General features: G+C 34.7%; 1 protein-coding gene and 1 long non-coding RNA gene across 12 annotated transcripts in view; one reads left to right on the top strand and one right to left on the bottom strand.

Annotated features, from left to right (window-relative positions):
* Positions 1-21,716, bottom strand: part of LOC138318283 (ryanodine receptor-like) — a 109,230-nt gene that overhangs the window by 63,614 nt on the left and 23,900 nt on the right. For 6 of the 10 annotated variants that reach the window (XM_069260494.1, XM_069260500.1, XM_069260491.1 and 3 more), the window contains exons 1-2: positions 15,417-16,799; positions 7,173-7,295 (exon numbers count right to left, since the gene is read on the bottom strand). In XM_069260494.1, coding sequence (XP_069116595.1) covers positions 7,173-7,295; positions 15,417-15,482 — 189 coding nt within the window. In that variant the 5' untranslated portion in view covers positions 15,483-16,799. Of the gene's footprint in view, positions 1-7,172; positions 7,296-15,416; positions 16,800-21,716 lie in introns of those variants that run through there. The other 4 variants (XM_069260496.1, XM_069260497.1, XM_069260498.1 and 1 more) reach the window with 2 other exon arrangements.
* The window catches only part of LOC138318287 (uncharacterized), a 30,812-nt gene continuing 26,419 nt past the window's right edge, over positions 17,324-21,716 (top strand). For both annotated transcript variants that reach the window (XR_011207862.1, XR_011207861.1), the window contains exon 1: positions 17,324-17,595. This is a non-coding gene — a long non-coding RNA (uncharacterized lncRNA). The remainder of the gene's footprint in view (positions 17,596-21,716) is intronic.

A 21,716-nucleotide genomic window follows, 5' to 3' on the forward strand; every position in this document is an offset into this window, starting at 1 on the left:
GGGTTATCAGTTGTATTATTGAATATTACACATTGTGTGTCAAACAGAGAGGTATCCCCTCCAAAATACAATCAAACCTTGCTAACTGGAGTTGTTGGGAGCATGAAACTTTGTTAAATCAATTTAAGACTCATTAAAGTGTAATAGAAAATACAGTGATTTTTTTTTCTGGACAAACAAAACACTTCAACTTACTGTATACCCACTTATTTTCTTGTGTAATTATTTTTGGTGTATTTTGCAGGTGAAAGGAAAACAGGAAACTGAACTGCCACTAATTTTTTTTAAATAGTTTTGAATATGTATACATATATATTAAAGAAGAATCATTATAATCTATATCCAAATTAAATGTTGTGAATATGTTGTTTGGCAGAAAAACACAACATTTAGTTGACACGAAAATAAGTTGACTTACAGTAAGCAGGCCCTTTGAATTACAATATATAAGTTGGAGAAAAGCATATCCATTTACGATTAAACAGTCGACATGTCTTATGCAAGCAGCCAGTATTTATTGGCCAGAATATATTTATTCTGATCTATGGATATATGTACTTGGAAGGAAGTTCTGCCAATATCCTAGACAAGGCAATTGTAAAACATCAAATCCATCAAACATCTAAATAGTTGTGACATCTGTATATTTACAGCCATGATAGAAAACAGAGATTTGGGCTCTTGGCCACGGACTAGCCTTCATCCATAGATACAGAGGATAAACAGAGAGAGTATATAATGTTAATGTCATTTATAGCTGGTAGTTTTACTTGGAGAGGTTTATGGATGGTACCAACAAAAGAAACATCCTGACCCACATGTAATACATGTCAGAACATCGACATTGTCATTCTTCAACTAGAAATTCTGACTTTGGACATTCACATTATATATACAAACCCCCTATCAACAGCTTTACTATCTGTAAATAAAACCACTAACCTGTGCCACGAAACCAACCTGGTTCAGAAAACACTAATCTGGTAAGTTAACTACAAACTAGGTATTTCACATTAGCTTGTATCGCTTACCATTAAACTGTCTCATCAAACACAAGATTACTTTTTTAGTAAGTTAATTCCCTAACCACTAACCTTGTATGCTGTTGCCAAGCTAACCATTAATCTTACTAGTAAAACCTTTTCAAGTTAAACTTGAAGAATCCCTAATATACGTCCTTAACCAATGAGCTTTCAACCTCTGTAATCCATTGAACATAATATGTATGACTTATATATCAGAATTTTTGACCTTATATAGACTGAGAGTATAACATATTGCTCAGGAACTCCTCATAGCTTTAAGGTAAGATGTTTGCTTTAAATGAGAACCTAAGGTTGACGTTGAGTACACACTGTACATAGGGCATTGTGACATAACCAATCTACGTTGAGTACACACTGTACATAGGGCATTGTGACATAACCAATCTACGTTGAGTACACACTGTACATAGGGCATTGTGACATAACCAATCTATGATGAACTTATACATCATCAACCCAATAATTGTGTGGACAATTTGATGAGTTGATAGACTGATCATAGTTCTCTTTTATTTGATCAAGAAAAAAAATTTGTCATAATTACAGTCAAGGTTCAGGGGCAAAAGTACAAAAAGATAGAGTGTTTTGTTGCTATATGCAAGATGTAATGGCATCCAGCCAATAACATGTGTAGTCATCACACCAAGGTATTGGTGGCAGCTGTTAATCACAGTGTTATAGGCACCTAAACCTATGATTCTCAAAATGAATTACCGTAGTTAGTCTATAATGAATCTATAGTCTCCTGAACCTATGATTCTCAAAATGAATTACCGTAGTTAGTCTATAATGAATCTATAGTCTCCTGAACCTATGATTCTCAAAATGAATTACCGTAGTTAGTCTATAATGAATCTATAGTCTCCTAAACCTACGATTCTCAAAATGAATTACCGTAGTTAGTCTATAATGAATCTATAGTCTCCTAAACCTACGATTCTCAAAATGAATTACCGTAGTTAGTCTATAATGAAGCTATAGTCTCCTAAACCTATGATCTGCAAAATGAATTACCGTAGTTTTTCTATAATGAACCTATAGTCTCCTAAACCTACGATTCTCAAAATGAATTACCGTAGTTATTCTATAATGAAGCTATAGTCTCCTAAACCTATGATCTGCAAAATGAATTACCGTAGTTTTTCTATAATGAACCTCTGGTCTCTTAAACCTACAGTTTGTTAAATGAATCACCATAGTTATCTTTGTGATGTACCCATGCTCTCCTAAACCTAAATGGTCTCTTAAACCTACAGTTTGTTAAATGAATCACCATAGTTATCTTTGTGATGTACCCATGCTCTCCTAAACCTAAATATCAACAATATCGGCAATAGAAGCCGTCTTTGTTAATATCTTTAGTGCAAAAACCATCCTTCTAACATTAAAAGATATTCTCAGCTTTAGCTAAAAATGAAATTTGGCATGCTAACAGAACATGTCTCAATATTTATTGATAGATATATGCATAATTGAATGCCTGTATTAAAATTAGCCTGAAATCTAGTTTTAGTTTTCTTAACGACATATCAAAGCAGAGTTCTATATGTTTACCAATACCTAAGGCTGTAAAACCAGACAGACTTCCAAACTTCAGATGTAGTATATATATGTACCTACAAAGGCTTGTGTACCTAGTCACTGATTACCTTTACACATGTATGCACCAGTCTACTGAACTAATACACAGAACAGACAGCCCACCCTGTTGATACACAGATCAGGGAGAGAGGGTGCCAGGTAAAAATGCATACAACAATGACCATAATCATTAGGAGCTAGACCCTCCAAGATTCTGATAGAATATTTGATGAACATGTCTGAAAAGAATGTGACAGGGGAAGAAAAAGTCAAAACTCATACCAAAACTACATTAAAACTTCCTTATCTGGAAGTCCAAACTCACCAACTACATTAAAACTTCATTATCTGAAAATCCAAAATCACCAACTACATTAAAACTTCGTTATCTAGAAATCCAAACTCATCAACTACAATCAAACTTTGTTATCTCAAAGACCAATACCAGTTTAAGTCAAACTTCTTCATCTGGAATCCAAACTCATCAACTATGGTCAAACTCGTACCAACTAATCAAACTTTTTTTAATTGGAAGTCTAAACCCATATACATGTACATTATGTCTTTAGAACTATTGCAATAGCTGTAGTCAAAGTGGACTAAATACCATAGTTATTCAAAGATACCTGGGACTTTGTATTCCAAAATTTGAAGTAAAAAATAGAATAAAAAAATTAATGTACATATTTTCCTTTCATGAATTTTCCCATTTACTGTGAACAGCTGTGAATGCTGTATTGCTTATCTATATGAAATATGCCTATATGAGATAATCTATGATCTCATGATAGTCCTGTGATCATGACCATGGTTCTGTTCTACACCCCATGCTTGTACCCTCCCTAGGGAGCACTCCTCCATGTGTTTTCTATATACACAAACAATATAGACAAATTAATGTGTACTGGAACTCATCTACTCCTCAATGGTCGGGTTACATACAATATACACATCCAATATTTCTTACTAATATTTCTATTTTTTACTGAAAATTGTACAATGCTGCCATTATAGTGCTTACTGTAAGTAGTAGGCATGTGTACTACCATTGTTGTGTGTATACAACATTAAATCTAATGTCTATCATTTATTTCTCAATTTCATAGTTTGTATGGGATACTTTGAGGTTTCGATAAAAAAAAACCCAACAACAGATGTCAAAAAAGATAAGACTTTATTCATTTCCAATTGATTTCCTTAGAAGATCACGTAATTATAGACCTGTTTCATTAATTCTTTAAAAGTTTAAAGAAATAATACCAATAATACTTTAACCTCAGAATTCATTTGGGAACTGGAAAAGTCTTTTCCTAAAGGAACCAATACAGACAATGGACAAAACCCAATCATTGAGCTAGACAAAAACCAAGTTATGGCTTAATTCCCCAAGAGTATAGCAATGTGTTTTGTACATATTATACAGAACACCAAACCGAACCAATTGAAACACATAACTATTGGTATAGGACACCTGGATACCTGATAATGCTATCTATAGGCCTCAGCTTACCTACAGGACACTTACTGACAAACAGGTAAAAAACAGACACGGAAAAGATCAAATCAATGAACAAATGACACTATTCAAATATCATTGTTCTCAAAATATATGTATATTACATTCAATAATGGATATATGAAAGGCTATGTATCATTTTCTATGGCTTTATATGCAATTTGTTATTTTGTTGACAGGAATTTAACAATGATCCAGAGACTACCAATGGCAGATCCACATATATACATGTACCTCTAAAGTTACCTGTTCGGTATTAATTTCTATATGTACACTATTTCCCAAATCATTCAAAAATGAAATGTATAATCTAACAAATCTTTATTTTACTCATATTTGCTTTAATGTTTCAAGTCCCTTCCTTGCTTTAATGTACAATTGTATAATACAACTATTGACTAAAACAACCCAACTTCAATGAAATACAGTTATCTCCCTTCAAAGACAACAGTTACCTCCCTTTAAACATATAAATCTTAGTGCGACAAGTTGTGTCCCTTAGGAATATGTTTGAAATTGAAGGGAAGTGTAATCAAGGATACTATAATTATATTCCAGAGATTTATGAGCAATCATTGATTCAACGCTTGTGTCATTCATCAGTATATACTCATGACATGTGGACAAGGAGGGTGTATATACCTCACCTACCAAAATAAACACTAATTGACAACACATGGCTCAATTATTTACCATAGAATATCCCAGAACTGGTCAGCCCTCACCTCAAATGACCTCACTTCATGTGAGCCAGTGTGGCAAAAAATGATTGGTTTAGGTATAGTCATCATTTAGTAGGTGACTTTTGATTGGCTGAGTTGGACAGAGTGGATTATGTGGCAGTATTTGATTGGATATAGATGGAGTAATGAAGGATGATATGGCTACGTGGCGCTCTAAGAATCGAGATTCCTTTGATGACAACTATGTGCCAACTATGTCTACGGAATAAGAAAACACAGAAAACATTAATGCAACTACTGGTTATTGTGTGTGTAGAGCACCTGCAACTGTTTAACACTACACAGACAGCGTCCGACACAGCGGAGGCACCGCTATTCTGAAAAGTAGAATAAGATCCCTACAGAAAATATGAAGATTCCACATAGTACGGAATCAATTCATTATTAAAGGCAGCCCATGTTAACCTACTTGACCCAACCCCCACCCCCAAAGACACCAGTAAATTCCTGTTAATTGCTACAAAGAAATTTTTAGAAAATTTGATATTGTGTATTTCTTTATAAACATGAAGCTAATGAAGCTTTTATTTTTTGGGGAGGGGCGGGGTGGGGGGTGTGGGGGGAGGGGGGGTATTTTTGATAGCAATGTAAATTAAATATGGTATGGGGTGGATTTTAGTCTACATTGGATACCCTAATTCACTACTTAATAGAGTGATTGTCAGTTGATATCACATGTGTTCCTTTCTTACAGTGGCAGTGCCAAGTATGTTGCTATGCTCAATAATTTGGGCAAATCTAGTCTAAAAATATAATTTACTTTCAAATATACCACAGTGGTTATAAAGTTTTGCTATTTATAATTTTGGAAATTTAAAATAGGGAATCATCACCCTGTAGTGAAACTGATACATTTTTGGGCCAATCGCCAATAGTATACTCATAATGTTGATAATGTTTGGACTACAAGGAATAGCGTCACACAAGATACAGTACTAATAGGTATTGTAGTCATAGAAACAGTAGAATGACTCAAGTACAGAATTATAAGAAGAGTGGGACAATAGGTTCTCTCTGCTCTAGTTGACTCTAATTTTCCTTAGTATAAGTCCTCTTAGTGTTGGCAGACGGCCACCTCAGTCTGTATGTATCATATCATATATAGACTGGTAGGAAAAATACTCTTTAGATAGTCGATCATACACCACCCACTCTTGACCAACTTAGAGACCCAAACAATTTTTTTTTCACAAAATTGTGAACATTTACTTTCAAAATTCTATAGATACATCAACTAAATATATTTGTATCATTCAAATGATACTCCAACCAACTGTATCTCATTCACCCTAAAATTTCATAATGGACTGGTCTAGTCTTTGATATAGAGGAGTCTAAATATGTCTTCAGGGGTGAATGGGTTAAAACAAGTATAATGTAATAGAGTCTGTAAGGGAGGTAATTCTCAAACATTTAACAAGGGATTTTTGTATAAGTCAGGAAACTTGCTTAAATTTCTTATATCTCAAATCAAAATGTTTTAGGGATGAAAAGGTCATAAATCTAACAGTATAAATGTAAGGTTTTTATCTAAAAAAAAGACAGGGATTTGATACTGTAAACAAGGGAGGTAACTTTAAACATTTAATAATTATAACGAAATATATCGTTCAAACATAAACTGTAACAAATGTATTAAAAATTTCAAATAGTTGAACGGATCTGTGGCTGCTGTATAGAGTTTCCTTTGTTACAGATAGGTGTGTTGTACTGTGTGGGTAAGGCTACCAGTACACCAAACATTTATACCTTGGTATGCTTCACACCAGCTGTAATGGTTATACAGATACAGAACTGCATCATATTCACTCACAATAAATTACATAGATATATCAATTCATTATGATTATATAGACAATCATCCTATACCAACACATTCACTGTGTATATCATATACTCTCTTTGCCACTGAATGCTGAGTCTAATCCTTCCCTTTCTTACCATGATTTCTTAAATTAGAATACTTACCATTAGTGTGACCAATTTACAGTTTGTAAAAATAACACTTATATAGCAATTTTATTAAAATCAGACTTTCATTCCACTACATTTATGATGAAGTGTACATTTAAATGTAAATAGATGCAATGAAAACAAAAATCTGAGCTTGTATAATAGATTTTTGTAATTAAATGTAAATTTTTTAGAAGAATGATCATGGAGGAGAGATAATCATTTGTTTGATATTACACTGTAGCTAAGAAACAGGGGAGATAACAAAATGTTCAAAAGTGAATTGAAACCTCTTGCTAGGGGAGATAATCAATTGTTAATTGTTAATCTTACCTTGCTTGATACATTTTCTAGGAAACAAGTGCGGTTTCCGAAGCCTTCTGCTGCAAGACATACTCGCTCTGTTGTACTACTTTCCCGCGAGGATGTTACACAGCTGAGACAGACTGTATCATCCTGAAAAACAAAACAAATTTGAATCAGTATCACTAAATTCATTTCCAAATTTTTTAAACAAAAATATATGTTAATTTGTCCATTAAATAGGCCACCTTTTTGCCATTTACTGCTTCATCTTGCATAATGTTCGAGCCAATTATAAATCATTAAATCAATTCCACTGACATTATGTAATAAACTCTTTCACTAAATTTATTTAGGAAAAATACTAAGATTAAAAGTTAAGTCTTTAATTTTGTTCTTTGATATTGTATTTATCTTTGATATGCTTTGAAATACCTGATTAATTCTTAGGAATTGAACTTGTTTTGAAATTTGTAAAATAAATGAAGCCTTTTTTTGACATCTAGGTATCTTTGACTAGTAGTAGGTGACCAGCTTGACCACTGTTGTTTAGGTTAACATAAAGACCTCACAGAAAATTGTACTCTAATCCCACAACATCTATCACCATAAAGCTTCCCACACACCCTGATTCAGGCATCAATTAGCCAGACAGATGCTTGTATAGTGCATGGAATCAAATGATCAATGGTTATAGACTATGATTCAATTACTAAATGGATGGTTGTACTGAGCACAGCCATAAATTGTTGACACTGCCCTGTGTAAACTCGGATACATGATATACTCCTGTGTGTGTTATTGGCTAGGCATCATCATTCATATGCTGAAATAAAATCCTTTCTGTTGGTTATATGAATTAGCTACTCAACAAGCTATATACTCAATGATTTGGATTGGTTGGTTTAACATTCTATTACATGTAAAAGCTTGGTCATATAAGGATGTGGCAGGTGGAAGAAAGCCAGAGTACCTGGAGAAAAAACCATCGATCAGCAGTCAATACCAAGCAACTACCTAACATGGAAAATGAACTTGCAATCCAGACTGAGGTATAGGCTTTATGGTAATATGTCAGGGAAAACTTGACCAATCGGGCACCACCATATTTATTTATGTGTGCAAAGTACAAACCCCTTATCGATGTTATTATAGTTACAAACATAGTAATTTCTCACCTTCATTAATCTATACAAATCAAATGATATAAAACCAAGCAATCAGCAGTCATTCAAGCAATGTCAAGAAGTAAATAAATGATCATCTTACGATTTTTGTATTTTTCCAATTGTTTACATTTGCTGCTACCCTCTTACGTGGAGAAAGCATAAGTTAACCGAGTATAGATGTAATGAAAAGGAGAAATGAAGAAAAAAACCACTTAGAGCTACTGAGACTGTTGCTTCCATTAGGAAATAAGTAGAGCCACTCCCGATTCTACATGATCAGAAGATATTGAGCAGCCTCCAATTAAGGATGTCTTCCCAGTAAAATCAATGCCACAATGAACTGACACCTATCCTATGTCACAAACATGAGATCACCAATAGGAATGTCTTTTAGGAGCAGAAATACACTATCAACTTGGTTTTTCTTATACTCAACTACAGATCATTAGTAACCAATTTTATTCACCAAGCTATTCCTGGCTATAAATGTTGATATATAATACCTGTTTCAAAATCTGTTTCCTGTAAATCAGCTTTAAAGTTTCTAGTCTTGTTAGCTGAAGGCTTAGAGATTAAAAAGTGCCAGCATTTTACCACAAGACATTCACCTCTGGGCTTCGAGTTCAAATCTTATCTCGGCACATCCTTACATGACCCAGGCTGTAAAGCCAAACAAATTAAACCAAAGCTCTTCTTCATACTGAGATATTATTATTTGGAAGGACATAGCAGCACCAGGAAAATCCTTCAGCTCTGTAATGCTTGCCTCTGAACTTATATAAATACAAGGAATGACCTTAAAAATCTGACAGGTGGCCCCACCAGGTGAAAAGCAAGTATGTTTTCACTGTGGCATCAAATACCACCCTTGTAAATACATTAACCAACATTTACTCAGTATCAACTTTTACATCGACTTTATTACTAACCACAAAGCATTCTCTATCAGCAGCCATGACATCACCTGTACCAAACTAATCCCGCTACCTGTAGACTAATTAGCTGTATACCAAAGGTACAAAGACATTTGATCCCTAGTGTACTGTGTCAATGACACACTGACACAACCTTGTAGTCAGCAATTAATTACGCCAACACTATCGTTCAACCTTATTAAACCTTATAGACATAGAAGGTTCAAGGCACTGTACAGGCATAAACTTCTATTAATCTCTCGGAATTGAAAGAGAACAAAATGGCTCAAGAAGAGCAGATATATAGGATATTGGATATGATGGTTGGTAATAAAGTTTGAACACACGATGAGGATGGTAAGTCAGTCTAAAGTACAGACATGTCCATCTCAGTGGTGTGCCTTTTTGTCTGATCTGTTAATCCTCTCCTGATCAATGTCGGCTGGTAAAACAATGGTTCCAGGACTTACAGTACAAGTCTCCCACAATGGCACAGAGATGGAAAGCTTGGGTCAGTTGTAGATATATTATCAGTAGACTGTAATTTGGAGATAGGTAATCATCTGAGGGGACAAGCTAGGAGCAAGGTAGCCATTTGTGGAAAGTGGAAAGAGGGATAGCCATATAGGCAGCCATTTGGGTCAAGTACGCAAGACAATTTGGGTCAAGTATGTAGGACAATTCGGGTCAGTAGGGCGGTTGAACTTTTTTTTATTTATGCAGTCAAAAGACATCATGGAACTTTATATAGAGTGTCATGACAGCATGTTCAGCAGGGTCACGAATGGCAGCTGAACAACAGCAGTATAGAAAGATCAAGGCTGAAACAACAACTAGAATTCATGTATGAGCACCAGTAGGGATTAAATCGTCAAAAATTAGCCAGACAGTATTCCTATATTGACCCTGACAAAATGTAGTCAATAGGAGTAAAACGACAGTAGTATATTGGGTCAAGACTGGAGGAGTATGCAGGTTACAGTTATTATCTTTGGGATGGGAGAACATGGAGATTAATCAATCCGTCTCTGGAACTCGTAACCTTAAACCATGCCTACAAATCAGCATAAAACTTTGCTTTATGAGATTTCCTTAGGTTTTGAAAGAAACAATATGCTTTAGATCAGTGACAAAATGTGTTAAAGATTCTATTGGACTCAAACCAATAGGCTTGTAACATATGTAGTTTGGAATGAGTTTCTCAGTGATATGAGATTTAAGGAAATAGTCTAGACTTTTTTTTATTCAATTTATTCCTTTGTTCTGAATAAGAACATTAATCAGAATTGAGACATCCTTGTCCTCCCAGGGGATCTTATACCAAGAAACAAGACATACATGTGATTCCTATGCTGTCTACATTAGGTTGCAGTTAATAAAAAGTATCTATTTCATCTTAAGAGTTCTAACTGACCAGTATAATATCAATGCCCCTTCCTTGCATATCCAACCTTTGACCTTTGACCAATATGTTTGATTCCTGACTTTATGAACATTATCTTTAACCCCTAATCAACCATTTTGAATCTTAAGTAAATCCTTGACATAAATGTATGAAACCATGTAGTGTTTTGGCCACTAATATGCCACTAATTATCAAATATGAAATAATTTTAACCCAAACCTACAATGTCTAAACCTGACGTAGCCTTTATCCCTTGTTTGGTAAATTTGACCTTTGACATAAGTTCCTGGAATTCCTGATAATTGCTTATCTCTGATAATAATAAGATGTTACTCATGCAGACTGAGTTGCTGATGTCTTCAGTTTGGTTCAATCCACTGGAATAATGTAACAAGGTTTGTCTGCCAGATAGCACATATAATATAAACCCCAGTCTCCACTGGGTATTAATTGGTACCACCACTGTTCTCCTGCAAAGCTGTATAATGTAGAATTATAAGAGGTTTAAAATTTCACCTGTCTTCATTTGAGCTTATTATGGCTGTTAATCTACAGTATTGTAATGTCATCAATAAATTTATTTTCAATTTATCAGCATTCAAGGCCATTCCAGATCTAATGAAATTGTTAATTCCTGATAATTTTGTTATAATTAAGTTGATAGTCGTTAGTTGTCTTCCTTGTAAATCAAGTATTCTAGTAATGGAATCATTCTAAATATCATTAATTTGACATTCTAATGAATTACTATGGGAACACCTTTCATTTTATGAATTTACAGAGTCATTATAGCTATCTTTTCCTTGTGTCAGACAGGCTGCTATGCATATTTTATAAGATACAAATAACAAATTTTAAAAACATTATATATTGACTTTGGGGACAGGTAACACATGCATTTATAACAAAACAATAGTTTATGAATTTGTAAGCAGCTGGCTTAGCATTGTAACAAATGAAAGAGGATATGTCTGCTGATCAATACTGTAGTTAATTCCTAATTGTGTTCAGAATTATAATTGATTAACAAAAGACAGAACAAAAATTGCCTCCTAGATATTTCCTGGTGTAGACATTCAATACCTTAGTCTTTATAATTAACTGAACATTCTTTGGGGGAGAACCCCTTTACCTAGCAATAGCAGGTGCTCTTGTCTTGAAAGACAAGGTCAAGCTAATTAGCTTTCACTTCATTGACAGATCATCCTGTTTAAACTAATATAATTTCAGACATAACAAAAAAAATCTATTTAAATGAGGTTTTGAATTCGTTGAGGTTGAACTGTGTATGATTTTCATATGTTTGATTATTGTTGGACTAATTTTGTTGATGAGGCCTCTTGGGTACTTGGACAGATTATACCACCACATTTGTACCAGTAAAAATGTGATTGACTTAACAGTTCCAGAACATTGGGTACTTGGACAGATTATACCACCACATCTGTACCAGTATATATGTGATTGACTAAACAGTCCCAGAACATTGGTACTTGGACAGATTATACCACCACATTTGTACCAGTACATATGTGATTGACTAAACAGTCCCAGAACATTGGTACTTGGACAGATTATACCACCACATTTGTACCAGTACATATGTGATTGACTTAACAGTCCCAGAACATTGGGTACTTGAACAGATTATATCACCACATTTGTACCAGTACATATGTGATTGACTTAACAGTCTCAGAACATTGGGTACTTGGACAGATAATACCACCACATTTGTACTAGTACATATGTGATTGACTAAACAGTCCCAGAACATTGGTACTTGGACAGATTATACCACCACATTTGTACCAGTACATATGTGATTGACTTAACAGTCCCAGAACATTGGTACTTGGGCAAATTATACCACCACATTTGTACCAGTACATATGTGATTGACTAAACAGTCCCAGAACATTGGGTACTTGGACAGATTATACCACCACATTTGTACCAGTACATATGTGATTGACTTAACAGTCCCAGAACATTGGGTACTTGAACAGATTATATCACCACATTTGTACCAGTACATATGTGATTGACTTAACAGTCCCAGAACATTGGGTACTTGGACAGATTATACCACCACATTTGTACCAGTACATATGTGATTGACTTAACAGTCCCAGAACATTGGGTACTTGAACAGATTATATCACCACATTTGTACCAGTACATATGTGATTGACTTAACAGTCCTAGAACATTTGGTACTTGGACAGATTATACCACCACATTTGTACCAGTACATATGTGATTGACTAAACAGTCCCATAACATTGGGTACTTGGACAGATTATACCACCACATTTGTACCAGTACATATGTGATTGACTTAACAGTCCCAGAACATTGGGTACTTGGACAGATTATACCACCACATTTGTACCAGTACATATGTGATTGACTTAACAGTCCCAGAACATTGGGTACTTGGACAGATTATACCACCACATTTGTACCAGTACATATGTGATTGACTTAACAGTCCCAGAACAAGCACTTATGATTATATTAATACTTTAATAATTCATTCAGAGGAGAATTACTTTACATAAGCCCTCCCTGAGGATATTGATAGTGTCATTGTCTTATTGCTATCTTAATATGGATTCATTACCGAAATTAAACCAAAGCAATTAATACCTTCAATCCCTATATGAATATCATATTTCAATAGTAATTATTGAGAAACCCTCTGTAAAAGCTTGTATTTCAAATAAAATTTATATTTACTTCTGTCTGATATCATATATATGTCATAATGCTCTATTTAGAAGGGTATATTACATAAATGTTATAAATAGAGAGCCATTTCTGTACAGTCACTATACTATAAAGATAAGCCACATGTGTCTATATGTGTGTATATTGGGCCTGATCAGTCCCCTGGCAGCACTAAGACCTAATAGGATTAACTAATTAACACTATAACATGTATCCTCTGACTGTAACCCTGCCCCACAGCAATAAAACTATATGAATATCTCATTGGCCTCTGCAGTGTTCTTAGGGTCTGGCACCAGTTTACTGGGCTAAATCATAGGAGAAATCTGTTTCATCAATGACACAACACTTAATCTGGAGTCTGAATACACATTCAGTAAATGATGGTTAAAACTCTGATTTTGGAATAAGACCAACACTAGACATTCCCTTCTCTACAGTTTCATCTTGCATCATCATCTTTCTATTGACCTTACCAATAGTCAGAATAGAATAGAAATCTGTTTAACGTGAACATGCCTACAGATGTACTAACCATGATGCAACACATTTGTTAATTTGTGTCTGAATTACAAGGTATCCATTTAGCAAATGGGTGTTTAAATTATGGTTTTGGAATGAGACCGAAGACAAGAATGACCCCATTGACAAATATGTACAGTGTGTACAGTAATAGTTCATTAAAATTTTAAAAGACTAGAATACTCTTTTTCTCAGTATCGACCTGACTATAAGTTTATATTTCATAATTTTATGAGTGACATTTTAATAATGACATAAAGCATTTTGTGGATGATAGAGGTGTTTTTGCTGTGGGGGTGGAAAAGGTGTTCTGAAGAAAAGGCATGTTGGGGGTGGGAAATGTGCTTTAGGAGGGAAGCTGTTGTTTTTGCTACAATAATGAGATGATGTATCCACCAGCTGGACAACAATTGGCCTAATGTACAATGAGATACCTATACAGAGGTTCAGGGAGTCAATCAACAGGCTTTAATTCATTATCCATTGCCAACCTTGGCTTAAATGTCAACAGACTACAATTGATTAACCAGACGGTCTAGGCATTTTGATTGGAGGTATATAATACAAACTGACCTTTCTTTAAACGTTTCTTTGATTTTAGCAAGCCTATATCACATCACAATAATTAACAAATACCATGGTTCAAGGTTACAGATATTCTCAGTGCAAAAGTTCAAGGATTAGCGGAGGTGGTATTAATGCATACAAGCTGGTATTTCGGTTAGATTCTCCATTTTCATTATCCCTATTTCTATCCTATTTACACAGAAACTGATTTGAATTACAAAGTATTCATTCAACAAAGGATTGCATCTAAGGGGTATATATAAAAGTATGAAGTCTTACAAGTCCCAGCCTACACCTATAGCTTTCAAACATTCACCAGACAGTGACGTAGTCTGTATCAACATTATATAACACACATGCTACTGCTGTTATACACACACAATCAAAGTATCATATATACCAGATAAAAATAGATACTATATAATATTCTGTGTAAATATCTTTATCCTTAACTCCTATCAATAATCAATTATACCAGATTAAGCGCCTCCCTGACCCATCTGAATGCACTTGGTGTCCAAAGTCACCAACCTTTCCAACCCAAATACAAATCCAATTTCCCATTCATACCCTTGGACACAACGACCTCTCAATGTATCACCAACCCCAGAACAACACAGAACAGAACATTTGTCGAAATGCTGCATTAACTGTACTAATTACTTCTTTAAGACACTATTACCAAACTAATCAGTTCATTTCCAAATCAACTGATCTAATTCTCCCTCTCAGACTCCATCAAAACCCTGTCAACCCCGCATTTCCTTTCCCTAAACATTTTCCTTGGAAACACAACATATCCTAACATAACTTGATTGAGACACTGAATTGATTAAATTGTCTACAAATTTACGACAGAAATCAGGGGAGCACTGAGCCTAAGAGGTTTTCAATTATCACCTTGATGAACTCAACACTGGTGCTAGCTGAGGTTGCAATGGTGGTCAGCAGGAGAAATACTTACACATCGAATAATGGACGTGGATTCTTCTTCATATTCATCCAATTCATTTTTCACACCCATTTTCATAGATCAATAATCTCAACAACAGGTTCTATCCGTTCACATACATCTGCTCCGAGGAATACTGATCAGTTGTACGGAGGATGTGCATATGCACAACATAGGTCCATACAGCCTCCAGACGCACAGTTAATATACAGCTTTCTTACCAATGTTAGCTAACTATACTTTCTCTTTACAAGTTATATAACGTTGATTGATTTAGATCCAACAGGAATATGTAGGTTTCAAGACAGACATAAAACAGAAATAATTTAATACCTTTTTCAGATCTAAAGGCAAATATATTTCACAGTTCAAAAAATTTCTAATTCTTTCTCTCTTGATTTTTTAACTTATTTTTTTCACTCCATAAGAATGACAACAAAAATATACATAAATTTCACTGCTGTAGAGGCAAACACTGATGAGTATTCAGAATTGGTACACGAACCTTCGGCTTAGCTTGCTAAAAGTGCACTGTGGCTTTGAGGTTAAAGCCAATGTCGGAGTACTATCCACGCAAAGCAAAAAATAAACTGTAGAGTTTCCATCAGCACACGTATCAGTATCAATGTCTGAAACAGTTATTTTTCCCTGTCATAAAACATTCGAGAACACAATCGGCTTTTCTGACACCAATAAATTAGGCCTACCTATATCTGATGGCTACATTAACACTGAGCTGCCCTGGAGGATTGCCCCATATGGCTGCATCCAATACGATATTTCTTCTTGCCTTAATTTGGTGCCAAAATGTTATTTACTCACAAACTAAAAAGACAAATGCCAAGGGACAACCAAGCACCTGCTAGAAATTAACAATTGTAATCCAATTAGAGAAAATTCTCCTAAAGGAGAAGTTTAAATAGGAAATGAATAGTTTTCCACTCCAATGATTTCCTGATTAAGTGTTAAATGTCTTTGCTTGCTCGTCTACAGTAACGAGGTTAAACACTTGATGAAGTAAAATTCTCTAAGAAACTCCAATATGCACTTGTCAGCTTATGACTTCACAACTGTTCTCTACAGGAGGCTTGCTGAACTGTTCAACGTTCACTTACTGCCCTTAGAAGAATGTGTGGAAATTAAAATGTCTTGATATACTCAGCATGTAGGCAGTTGATGGCAACATTTCAAACCTGGAATTAAATCTGCATTAAAGTTACTACCACTTTTCACAGTGTTAATTCCTGGGACAGCAGTAAAACCCAGGTCCTTCAGTATACAGAAGGATCCATTCTCAGTCCGGACATCAGGGATCTGGTCTCACTCCCCACACCGCTCCAGAGAAGATGGTTGTTGTACAGGAATCCACAGAAACAGTATTGGGTTTTCCTGCTCTGGCATAAAACTGGGTGAGGGCCCGAACCCACAGTCTAATCCTAGATATCAGGAGATAACATAGTACAATCAACTGCTGCCCATCTTGTTCTGTATACCTCCAACATAACTCCTGCTGATGATAAATTAATACCAGATATCAGATTGGGTTTGGTTGACAGGGTCTCCCAATAACCAACCTGACAATGCTATACAATGTAGTCGTTGTCATGTACCATGTGATTGGGGTCAGAAGTCAAGCATGAGTAGTCTTCATCATCAACCTACTCCTCCAGGAACATTCACATTGTGCCATCATGCATGGACATGTGCAACTGCCGTAATACTTTCTTTTACAACATATGATTACACCAATATTGGCCATTTGTTGGCGTTTGATAGTTTTGATGTCTCGGTTACCAAAGAGTTATCTGACATCTACCGCAAACCAGCACCGGTATCAATCATATAGCATATAGACTCTAATTGCAAACAGGAGGTTCAATGGCAGCCAAGGGGCAGATAAATAATTAAATCCTTCAAAAGCAGGCAAATATTGAAAGCTGAAGCTATGTCATTAACTCGTCAAATGTTGTAAAACCTGACGTGTTGCGATGACGAGTATCATCATCATCAGTAATGAACAGGAAGATGCCTGTGACAGCTATGTGCACATACATGCAGTTTTATACATCAATAATTGAGTGCCAGTTGACACATGTAGTGTTCCTCATCATTGCCCAGGTAACCAGCTGTTACACCTAGTCGTAGTAGATGATGAACAGCCAAGGACAGAACAAGCGGACAGATCAGCCAGGTATGTATAGACAATCCTCATAATTAGGAAATGGTTAGGTTGATGTCTAATTCAGGTTCTTTTTTATGATATGTATAAAGGCAAAAAATGGTACAGATGTCTTATTATGGTGTATGTATATAAGGGGCAGCAATTAGGTGGAAGTTGGAAAAGTTAGAGGTCAAGTAAGTGCAAAAAATACTTCTATGCATTAACCAGTATAAATATACACTGCTTGTAAGTTAAGTAAAAGAAACCATCTGAATCTCATTTTTATTCAAGTGTACATATAGAGTAAATAAAATAGAAGAACTTAAAAGTTTAGAATAGAGTTATAGGATAAATAGGTGTAGAATTGAGAGTAGACAAAGTGCTAGAGTCAGTGCAAATATCATACAGTGATTTAGTTCACCTGTATATGAAAATACTTTCCTTTTGTTCATATAGTTAATTTTCTAAATGTACATATAGAGACAAAAGATACATGTTAGATTGTTCTATGTAAAAGGACAGCAGCAGATGGAGCAGTATCTGGAGACTTATTTTGTAATCAATATTTTAGAATTGAATTCGTTTTTCATTTTATCATTGACATAGAAAATTGCAAAATTGAATTATGTAAGCTAATTACAAGGTCTTGATACATTAGAAATGCTCATTATATAAAGATACTAACAGGTATGTCATTATAAGGCTTTGATAATATTCCAACAAGTCTCTTAATTAGGACAAGTCTCTTAATTAGGAGAGAAATCATACTTTTTCACAGCGGTTTTTCATTAGGATGGGCACCTGATTATCGAAGACGACCATTATTGTCCACTAACCCTATGGTGAGGTCCCTGATTACACTGCCAAGGAGGTTCCTAACGAGTGGGAGGAATGTCAGAGACATTAATTAGGGAGGAAGGGTCATAAACCTGGTGTGTCAACCGTCTCATTAACCAAATGATACGCTAATTAACAACACTCTGTTGGAGGTCCCTAACAGCCACCTCACTGATTCAAAACATATTGATGATAAATATCATCGGTCAGTACCCCATTAATAGATATTTAGAAATATCATCCAGTATTGCTATGAGTTTATAGTACCTGTGGCTGACATAGATGGTATAGTCTAAGTTTTAATCTAATGTCTACTGATCATGATGAACTTCTGACCTTGACTTTGAGGTGATTGTACATTCATGATCCTCTGACCCTGACCTTGAAGCAACACTAATGTCCTTACAATAGAATCTGGTCATAACCTCAATATCTACATGATATCCCTTTGACCTTACATGCAAAGTAAAGTTGTGACCTAAGCTTGATATTGAAGTGGTCATAGCTAAATTGTCTAATTGTAGGTTTGACCTTAATAAGACAATTTTGTCCTTGCTTCATGCCATATCTATTATGACTTATGAATTTCTGACCTCAACCATTATATATCAGTTCCATCACTTACGTTATGTACTGGTATGAATATAACTTACTGCTTTAACACATATTTTCTTTCTTTTTATACATATTTTCCTATTTTTTTTTGCGTAATTTTTTTTATTTCTTAATCACTATTGCATACAATAATGAGTTCAGTCTGTTTTAGCTTTAGAATGTACTGAAGGAATTTATCCTTACTCTACCAAAAGCCATTTCTTCCGAGGTAATAGAGTACTGTATCATGCTGAAGTTAGCCATTTACCTTGGTGCACTGTAAAACCTTTCCAACACTAAATCATATATAGCCAGTAGGCCCTATGTCTAGAGTATTATCATAATTGCCATGGAACAGGTATGAATCAATTAACTTGCAAGCTTCTTAAATTTAAATTGCATGTCTAGCAATTTTACGAAGTATTTTGAAGATGAAATTGAATCTCAAGGACAGACATGCCACAATCTCCAGTGAGACAAACTTTGGTAAACAGGAAGTGGTCATCATGATCAGGTGTTACCATGACAACTGTGACAGTCGTTGCTGACTTCCTCTAACAAGATACATAAAATCATATTGCTTTTGTTTGTTCATTTAATTTGTCATGTATGCATTACAGCTTTGGTCTACAAATGATAATGACTGCAGTATACATCTTCTGGAAGTATAGCGAAGTGTTTCTATCTCACTTGTAACAAGGACACACCAGAAAAGTTTTGACCTGCAGTTGAACACACAAATGCTAGCAATCCAACATCTTAAAGCTCTTGTCAAAGCAAAAAATCATCTGGCACCACATGTAATAACAAATGCTTCTCCACAAGAGACAAATCTTTTTTCACAAGCTTTATTTTAGATGGGAATACTTTCAGGAAGAGAGAGGATGCACCAACAACTGGCTACTGTAAATACCTCTCTCATAAACAACTTGACTTAATTAATATCGGAGATAGGCAGACTCTTAAGCCAGAGAATATCTACAAATTGTAGCGATGTACATAAACTACAGTTAGCCTATAAAACACATCTATCTTACCACAACTTATAACTAGCTCCAGAATGATGATGGACATCGTCATGCACTAAGATAAAAAAATTCAATAGAAAACTCTGTGTATATCTACATATATACCAGACAAGTACGTGTATCTTCAATATATTGAACAAGTAACAATGTTCGTCTTCTCTGATTTTATGGTTTCGCCGAGTTACAGCCCTGCTGTCTGTGGAAGAAGCTTGATGAGTTCACGCTGTAATTATTACATGATAAATATCACCAAACAATTCCCAGGATAATTCATCAAGGGAGATAACCTCTTCATTATCCACTCCATATTTCATCATCCCGTGCTCCCCCTGCCTATGAAATGAGAGCATAGCAGACAGTAATAAAGTAATTCAAAACACTCATAGGGGACACAAATGTCTTTCCTCATCACAGTTAAAGTCAGACGCTGAGCTGGATTGAGATACTTTTAAAATAGAACAGACATCATCTGTCTTAAGGATTGGCTTTTATATTATTAATTACGACCATTGCTGAAAAATTGATTTTGATCACAAATAAAGTCATCAGTTAAGAAATAATATCAACTGTGATTGATATATAGGTCAACATTTACTACCGTATATGACAGAGCTTTACTCTGTGTTAATTTGTTATGATAATATCACATCACACTTTTTTTCAATAAAAATAAAACAAAGACATTTTCTAGTCAATGTCAAATCTTAAAGATAAGACAATCCTAGGAAGTCAAAGAATGTTCCAAGTAGAGCACAGCATGAAGAAACTTTTCATACCTTAAATGGGCTCACTGTATTCGATGAGGTCTTTGATACCTCCTTTAACTTTTATCTTATTGTCTAACGTTTAGATGTAGTAGTAAGATGATTTGAGAAGTCTGTTAGTCATGGAATCATTAATTACCAGGGTTGTGTGCATGTGTGCATGTAAACAACAATTAGTAAAACAATCGAGTGATAGATGACTACTGCCAGGAGATTCCACGGCACGGGCCGCTGATAGATAGCTCCGTATTAAACAGAAGTTAAAGCATATTTTATTACACTCAACAATTAATTATTTTCTCAATTCCTGCTGTTTTGGAAGCTAGCACTAGAGAATTAATTATGCTTTATCAAATTCAGGAATTTTCTATTTGATCATAATTTTTTGTTTTCTTAAATTTGTATTGATTTTTAAACTCTTGCATCTTAGGCAATGGGGTATAAGATAGTATCAAAACATGAAGTTTTACAGGGAACTATACACAATACATTGTAGTGTAAATGATTTAAAGGAATTATGGAATGAATCTTTTATGCTTAACATCATTAAGAATAATTTTAATAGCTTTGTAAATTATCCTTTAAATTTTGCGAAAGATTAATGAAATATATATGTTTAGTTAAACGAGATAAGTTTGTCAGCATACAATATTTTTTTAATTTTTTTTATTTTGCATTTGAAAATGTACTGCAAGCATCTTAAAATATAAGCTTGTATTAATCTCAAGTACAGCCATTACCATTTTATTTAACATTGTCCCGAATTCTTACTTAGCATTGGTAGGTAAAGGGAAATAACTCTACACTAAATTAAGGATGCCTGCAAGCTTTAGCAAAATACATTGTCATTAATCAATATCACATTCACCATAAACTATCTTTAAACTTACTTCTGCTTTGATAAAGAGGTAGGAAGCTGAATTTTCTT

Source organism: Argopecten irradians, chromosome 3, assembly GCF_041381155.1.
Source record: "Argopecten irradians isolate NY chromosome 3, Ai_NY, whole genome shotgun sequence".
Lineage (NCBI taxonomy): Eukaryota > Metazoa > Mollusca > Bivalvia > Pectinida > Pectinidae > Argopecten > Argopecten irradians.